General features: G+C 41.6%; 1 protein-coding gene across 2 annotated transcripts; it reads right to left on the minus strand.

Moving 5' to 3' along the window:
• Positions 1–145: 145 nt before the first annotated feature.
• Positions 146–5,661, minus strand: ckmb (creatine kinase, muscle b). 2 transcript variants are annotated; one of them, XM_042415293.1, is made up of 9 exons: positions 5,561–5,661; positions 3,820–3,932; positions 3,449–3,545; positions 2,941–3,095; positions 2,442–2,574; positions 2,143–2,314; positions 1,234–1,357; positions 915–1,104; positions 146–685 (listed from the first exon to the last, which is right to left on the minus strand). In XM_042415293.1, the coding sequence occupies exons 2-9, from the start codon at positions 3,910–3,912 to the stop codon at positions 507–509; spliced, it is 1,143 nt and encodes a 380-aa protein (XP_042271227.1). In that variant the 5' UTR covers positions 3,913–3,932; positions 5,561–5,661; the 3' UTR covers positions 146–506. The 2 variants fall into 2 exon arrangements, with proteins under 2 accessions (XP_042271227.1, XP_042271228.1); XM_042415294.1 differs by lacking the exon at positions 5,561–5,661 and having other exon boundaries at positions 3,820–3,970.
• Between the last annotated feature and the right edge of the window lie 2,942 nt (positions 5,662–8,603).

An 8,603-nucleotide genomic window follows, 5' to 3' on the forward strand; every position in this document is an offset into this window, starting at 1 on the left:
GAATTGTTGTATGATGTGTGTATTACTTTTTAAGGGTTTGTGTACTTCTTCATGCTTCAATCTCTTAGAGTAGCCTTTTAAATCTGGTGTGATCGAAAACAACTTTGCATCCGCGTTTCCCATAAAGAAAACATGAGAGAGAAAGTTTGATTGTTACATGGGGCATTGTTTAATTGTCCAGTTATAATTTACAACCAAACAAATACTTTCTTTAGGTGCATATACATAGCCATGACCAGACTATGCATACATTGATCCCAGGATGTTACAGAGAAGGTGGGGAGAGAGGTGATTAAAGTGACAGCAAATAAGAATGAAGAACAAGCAGGAAAGGAAAGTAAGAAAGAAAAGTGGAGTGTCATCTTGACGGAAAGAAGTAAGCAGAAAGTAGCCAGATGGCCGGAACCAGTAAAATAACTTTACACCAAGGCTACTTGTTCATTTTTTTATAATATATAAAAAAAACAAACACAGACAGTCATTCAGTCATTGGGTGTCTGTCCACTTTACTTCTGGGCGGGGATCATGCCATCGATGGACTCTCCCTTTTCAAGCTTCTTCTCCATCTCGACCATCAGCTTGACACCATCAACCACCAGCTGGACCTGGTACACCTCGGAGGAGCCCAGACGGTCAGCGTTGGAGATGTCGAACACGCCACCAACGGAGGCTGTGTCCACACCACCTGGAAGGAGAGAAGAAGAAGGGAAGGAGAATAAGTCTACTGTCTGAGTAGTTGGAGAAACATCTACTGTGACCTCCGTCCACCATCCCAGAGCTGCTCCAAAGGCTAAAATTATCACATTGGTTTAATTAAGGAAACTGCACCCCTTTAACCCCTTGAGGCTCCTCTGAAAGTACTAACTTATCACCATCTTTGAGACCGATCGATCTTATTGAATTGTTTTCAGTACCTGTGCCACGCTTCTGCAGACGCAGCCTGGTCAGGATCTCCTCGAACTTGGGGTGTGTGCTCAGCTTGGGCAGCTTGACGTGCACGCCACCACGCAGGCCAGTTCCCAGGTTGGAGGGGCAGGTCAGGACGTAGCCCAGATGCTCGTTCCACATGAAGCCATGTTTGTGCTTCTTGAAGATCTCCTCAATCTGTCCAGTGAGGAGGAAAGTGAAATAAATTATGCATAATGATTACAGTATAACTAGAAAAGGTTTAATATTTACACATAATTAAAATGTGCTACTGTGCAAGTATGCATGTATGTTTTTATACGTTACCTTCTGCAGACCAACGCAGAAGCGTCTGAAGACCTCCTTCATGTTGCCTCCCTTCTGCATGGAGATGACACGCAGATGATCCTCCTCGTTCACCCAGACCAGGAAGGTCTTGTTGTCGTTGTGCCTGGAAGAAGAAAATCCAGCTCAGTTTCACTTGATCCCCATACGTGACAAAATGTTAAAGAGCCAGTAATTTGAACACCACCAGTGTTGCATGAATACACTTTGCCATTTGGTAGAGATGTTTCTACAAAGTGCCTTAAGGAAACATGAGTCTATACACATCTAGTATATCACTAACCCTGATAATATGAATGATCTGACCCACGATAAGGGGGATTGCAGGCGGCAGCTGTACACGCTGTGCAGTAGAATTCATGATACATTTAAGCAGATGTTTGAAAATAGAAATAATAAGGATTTTGCTGTTAGGCTGTGGGGGGGAAATGACAGATGGTGAAAGTTTTAGAGGTTGGGCTTGGGAGGGACAGATGGGAGGTTTTAGCTTAGTGGGGGGTTGTTTGTTTACTGAGTGTGTGTGTTTTTGTGTTTACACAGGCACACATACTCAGGTTTTACAGCCCATTATATGTCTTACATGTCAAGGACCCCTAAACTGACCCCCCATCTGATAAGATTTTTGTTTTTAGATGTTTTATTACAGAAAGGGTATGAAATCCAGGACCAAAATATTCAAACATTTTGTCCTTGTGTTACATATGGATGGAATAATAGTGAAAACAAATTAATCCCCTTTTTGCTGGGCACCACCCAGAACCCCCTCAATGACCCCCAGGGGTCATTGAGGGGGTTGAGAACCAGCATGTTATAGCATGTAAGAACCAGTATGTTATAGCATGTATCTGATCATCTTTTATTTTCTAAACAGAATCTGTCTGTGTGTCTCACCAGATGCCTCTGCCATCGGGCCAGTCACGGGCCATGCCAGCGCAGGTCAGCAGGGGGGACACGGGCTTGTCAAACAGGAAGTGATCAGCGATCAGCTGGTCCTGCTCGGCATCGGTCATGCCAGTCAGGGGGTAGTACTTTCCCTTGAACTCACCCTCCAGGCTGGACAGGGCTGATGGGAAAGATGGACAGAAGGGAAGGGGGTTACTTTGAGTCACAGAAAATGATACGCTGCTTTCAACAACAAGAAATTAGTCTGAGTTAGATTGATGAGTTATTGTCATTAGTTTGATATTCACCCTCAATGGACAGCTTCTCAATGGTTCTGCGCTCTCCACGGCTGTTGTGGGGGGGCAGGGTGAATCCCTTGATGCTGCGGCCGGTACGCACACGGCTGGACAGCACATAGTTGGGGTCCAGGTCATCACCACCCTGAGAGAAGAAGGCAGGACAGAGAATCACAACATTATTATTGTATTGTAGCCGTTGTTGGTAATTTTTCCTCCCTTGTCTCTTCACGGTCTCTTCTCAAATTTAAGTGTATGATTGACCGCATTTCCTGTCTGGCTAAAATTACTCAACACATAAATGTACTGTAGCTTTTTGCTTCAGAAAATCAATTTAAAGATCGTGTAAAAATTTTGGGACATTGCCTAGTTGGTCAACTTGGTCAACCGTCACATGATGGCACCATAAATTTAACTAGTAATTTAACCTAATTAAATGGATTAAGGGTTACCAATGATCCAATCTCTCTCCTGCCTTTAACCTGCTCTTAACCGTCTATTTGCTACTCACCTTCAGGTTCTCGAAGTTCAGGTCGGTCTTGTGCTTGTCGGTGGGCTTGTATCCACCATGACGGTCAGAGATGACTGGGTCCAGCAGATCCTTGAAGACCTCATAGGACTCCTCGTCACCAGCGACGCAACCCACGGTCATGATGAAGGGGTGGCCTTGGGGACACAAGGGATGATAAGAAAGTTGATAAAACTACTGGCTAGTTAAACTCTGAAGAATGTTACATCTGTTTGTGGAGAGACTGATATGTATTTAATGTGAGTGCCTGTTGTCCCTGCGCCACCATGTGACAAGAAAATCCTGCATATGATTATTAAAAACAGAAAACTTGCAGGATCTTTAACTCGGACGCCAAATATTGATAAATAGTCAGCTTGTGTTGATGTTTTCAGATAATAATAATCATCGTACAGTGTTTGCTTCAGTTGATTAATGTCCTAAACCTCACTAAAGTGTCTTATTGCAAGTGTGTGTGTGTGTTATACGCTGATGACTCGCTCCTTCTTACCAGGGTTGTCAACACCAGTCTGGATGACGTCATCCAGGGTGAAACCACTGGGGGTGGACTTGCTCCTCAGCTTGCCATAGATCTCCTTGGTCAGCACCTACAGCATACGACACACAGTGCAGGTTAGTGATTATACAGTCACAGTCAAACCAATCATACAGGTTACATGAAAATGACATCAGTTTGAAATGTGTACAGAAAAGTCATGCCTCGCTGATTAGCTAAATGTCAGAGTTGTAATAAGGTGATTTTAAGAAAATAATAATGTGCTGAAAGGTATGAAAGGTGTGCAAGATGAGTGATTTGTGGTTGATGGCCATGGATAGACAACGCCCGGCCAAATTGCACAATGTCAGGGCAGGGATTTGTACCTTGGCCATGTGGTTGTTGTGCTTGGACAGATCAGGGAACTCATCGTCCAAGGAGAACTTCATCTTGTAGTCGTTGTGGCAGTTCTTTGCCATGGCTGCAATTCTTACTCCGCCTGAGAGGAGAGAAGAAAAAAGGGGAGAGACAATGAGTTATTCAGAATCTGCAAAACTTGTAGTCATTTGGTAAGACTTCAAGAGAGGAGAATTTGGACTCCATGCAGTTTTCATTCACTTTTGGTGCTTATTGTTATAGCTCAGAACAATATTATAGAAGGATTGTATAGTTTTACTGGCTACAAGAATATTTGAAAAATGTCATGAGGTCTTGTTGCAGTGGTGCAACAAAGCAACTTGAAACTCAACATAGTGACCTGGGGAATACCATTTTTCTTGTCTGACTTCTCTCCAAGTGTTTCAAGCGCTCTGTCTATGAGTCTTCTGGTGAAGAGGAGACCACGTCTCATTCTGTCTCTCTTTTTTTTTCTTTCACTCTCCTTTCACTACCTCTTTCTCCCTTGTCTTCCTCTCTCCTCATCTGTCTGCAAACAGATCTTTCTGTCAGCTGTGCTGCCCACATACTTTTACGCAGCTTTCTTACCACCTGTTTCCCTCTTACAGCGAAGATTATTAATAGTTTGGCTGTGCCCCCTCTTGCCCTGCACCCCTCCCATCTCTGCAGGGAGCTACAGTCTCCATGACATTATGAGAAGTGATTTTTCTCTCCTCTCTCACTCCTTTCAGCTTCAGGCTAACACAGACTTTGTGGCTGACCTACTCTGCAACACAGAGGCAGCAGAAAAAGTACTTTCATACCAGAATAAAGATTTGAAGTAGCATAAAAATGCAAATGCTAAAACTGCAAGTGGTTCATCTAATAATATTCTGCAATCTCTCATTTTGTCTTGAGACATATTTTTGTTTTTAATGTTTCTTGTACAATTTGAAAAAGCCTCTTGAAGAAATATTTTTGCATATTCTTACTCAAACACTCACTTATCTTCTGTTACATACATTTAGGGATTTAATGGTCTAGTTCTTTAACACAAATACACAATAAAAAAAATCAGAAATGCAGAAATCAACAGAGCTGCAGCTGCAGAATAAATGCATGAAGTCATGAATCGATTAAACACCGGTAGATATCATTTTGTTTCTATTCTCAAGCCGATCACACTCTGCGTCAGACAGAGGTCAAAACTTTGTCAAATGCTTGAGGTGCAGCTGATTGATGACACCTGCTACACTTAAAGGTCAAAGCATGCATGCCTCACCGATGGCTCCACATGTTCCATGACTAAATCAAGCGCTCCTAAACTATTCGAAGACGCACTTCAGGCATGTCCTGCTGGCGTCAGCAACAGCTGATAGATAGTCACAACTGTTTCACTGCTGTATACATAACTACACTTTCATCAGCAGACTAGTGCCACAATCAAACAATCAATCAAACAAAAAGAGCGTCAGTCTTTTAAAAAAAAATAGTTTCAGGCTATGAATGATCAAAGTAGATTTTAGTGGTTTCCATATCAGGAAAAAATGAAAAGCTTCAGAGGAATCCAAGACAAAAATGCAAGAAGACAATAAAAATGTCATAGCTCCAGAGGTCACCAATGGAGGAATCTGTCTGACAGAATTAAAAATGTTTTGTTTTCAGGTTTGTCCATATTTATATGTAAAATTCCCACAATCTGTCCCGTGGATTTATCAAAACGGCTGACTAAAGTATTGTTTTGTTTTTTACCTGCTTAGGAGAAAAGAAAGAGGTAACAGATCCTGGGATCAGATCCTGTCCACCAAATGTAGGGGTTGCCCAACTCTGCCAGGTGATGGACTTACGGATTTATACCCAGACCTCTGTTCCTATTGGTTGACTGGACTTGGGGTCTCCTCATTTGATTGGACACAGGGGGTCTTCTGTGTCTGTGTGAGTTTCTAAAAGGCAAGAATGAACATCACACAACACTCGAGACGAGAGACAAGGCAACAGCTGCAGCTGCCCGGTCCAACCTTTCACCTTCTGCCTGCCTATAGCTGCTTGATAGAAGCCTGCAGGAAAGAACAGTGGTGGGCAGGAGTGTAGAAACATAGCAGCACATATATAACATACATATATTAAATGCATGCACAGTCATGATCGCCATGTGGCGCAATTAGATTTAGAATAACTCAACCAAACCATCAAAATCCAAAAAGCACATCAAATATGGAGGAAAAACATTTTAAACATTTAATGACACTTTCGATTCTTTTAAATTGTCATTAAATATACCACCATCATCATCATCACTGTAGTTTAAGTATGCTTTTAATTATTTCCAATGGAGAGGATGAGAGTGTGCAGAAAAGTGAAGGATTTCAGTTTTATTGCGATAAGGGATCAATGGTTTAATGAGTGTCCCTTATGAGTCGATGAGGCAGAGTAACGACTTCTGTCTGCCATCTAATCTGAGTGTTAACATCACCACTTTGTCTTAAATTACATAATCATAACATTCAAGATTACAGATTGGATTTCAATAAGCTGTGTCCCTCTCACCTACCAATTGGCCAAGTGCAGTCTGCATGTGTGAGTTTAAGATATATGTTATTGCTTCCTGCATGAAATGTCATGTAGTGGTGCTTAGTGACAGGTTGTCTCAAACTCAAGATGTTTGGCAAGTCAGACGAGGCAAAACGTAAATGCCAGTGTCTCTTTATATATCTGTATCATAACATCTAATTAATTTGAAGTGTAGGCTGCATCTTTCTCAGCATATGTCTCAAGTATTTTTTATTGTGCATGTGTGGTTGTCTTGTGCTGCCCTCAGAAGTTTAATCAATCATATTCAATACCCTGCTTGACATATTTCAGGTTGATGTTGCTTTATATGCAATGTTAAAAAACGTTACTGCAACACTCAGAGTCAGATATGACTCTCACTGTAAAAGCTCCAGTTCAGCTCTGTAAGAGTGCCACCGTCATAACCCCTCACTGGTAATATGATAGACCTCAGTTAGTAATCCACCTGCAGATAGATATTAAATCACACTCATAACATGTGGAAATTGTGGGGTGGAGCTCAGAGACACTATGACGCAGAGAGCTGACGCACATACGCTCTACATTTTCTCAAAACATAACAGAGAACTCCAGTCAGATGTGTCATATTACACAGATTTCACGACAGCTTTTCTTGTTGTTTTGCAAAATATAGATTTTTGTTTTTATTTAATTTATTGAAAACCAAATTCTTATAGGCAGAACACTCACAGAGCTGCAGTGGTCAATGAAAGTTTTGTTTTTTTGTGTGTGTGTTTGCAGATAAGAGGGCATGGCTTGTGACAAACAACACTAATGCATGAAGCTTCCTCAAAACATACAAGGCCATTAAAATAGTTTACAATCACTGATGTGTCCCCAGATGGTTTCATTTCAAGTACCACATGGCTCTGTTCTAGGTCCCCTCTGCACACATGATATCTCACAGAAATTTGGAAATAAGGGATTTATTTGCTATGCTGATGACAAGCAACTCTATCTGCCCATAAGATCACTCCAAGTTGCTAAACTTAGACATGCATATTCAAAGTCAAACGATGGATATTGATATATGATACATTTGCTAAACAAATATCTTGTCAGTACTTCAATTTACCAAATAATCAATATACACAAATATGTTTAATTGTCTTAGGTGCAGAAATATTTACTTTCATGCACTCAGCACACACTGGCACATAGCACACACACTACAGGTTTGTGTGTACATTTCTGTTTGCATCTGTGTGTTCAGCTTGCTTCTGTAACTGCAGATTTGCAGATGATGATGATGATGATGTTGTGTTCGTGAGTGCCGGGACCTCAGAGTCACTCTGAGTCTCAGCTACTCTACTCTGTATCAACACTCAGGCTCCAGTTTCACAGCTATGCACTGACCATCCACAGATATGACTTTCCAAATTAGTCTTTCTCCATGTCACTGCATGTTGCTAACCTACTGTGAACACAGTCACATACGAACAGACACTACTTATTACCATAACAACCAGTCACACTGTCAATGCAGTACCCAAAATGACATATGCGAACACATGCACATAACCTTGCAATCAGTGAACAGACTATGAAATCCATTTATGATCACTATAAAGTAAAACCCCTCAAGTATGAAAAATAAAATGGCACAGAATTGAGCTTTTTCCTCAGAATATTTGTACTTTTCATGTTTGACATGAGAGCAGATGCATTAAATTAGCATGATTGACTTGCAGCAGTCTGAAAGGGTGTAATTGAATGTATGTGTTCTTTTTCACATATAAAATTGGGGTTTTACCGTCCACTACACCCTTTAAACTCCTGTCAATAAAACTTAAAGATCATGCTGACTGACGTGCAATATGTGCTGTATGTGTCTTCTGCTCATTCAGACCAGTTAGTTCTTTAGGTTGTATGCCACCGTGGTACAGATCCAGTATCCCAGTTTAGACTGTCACTGTATCCCCCAGGCACTCCCCACACACACACGCCCATACCACCACCCCCACCACCACCACCACCACCAACCCCCCAGCAGAGCGAAACAGCCTTAGAAGCCTGCTGCTGCCCCGGGGCAACAGGCACCAAGGACAGTTATGTAACCAGGAACATTGTGTGAATCATTTATTATGATTCTAATCTGCATCTAATGAGCACAATGTGCAAAAAATCAAGACAGTTGATTACTTTTACGGGCTTAGTGCAAACATAGTGACATGATATCAAATGGGATACATTTTCTAGTGTTTGTTTTCTCACATCTGTGTGA

The sequence above is a fragment of the Thunnus maccoyii genome, chromosome 6 (assembly GCF_910596095.1).
Source record: "Thunnus maccoyii chromosome 6, fThuMac1.1, whole genome shotgun sequence".
NCBI lineage: Eukaryota > Metazoa > Chordata > Actinopteri > Scombriformes > Scombridae > Thunnus > Thunnus maccoyii.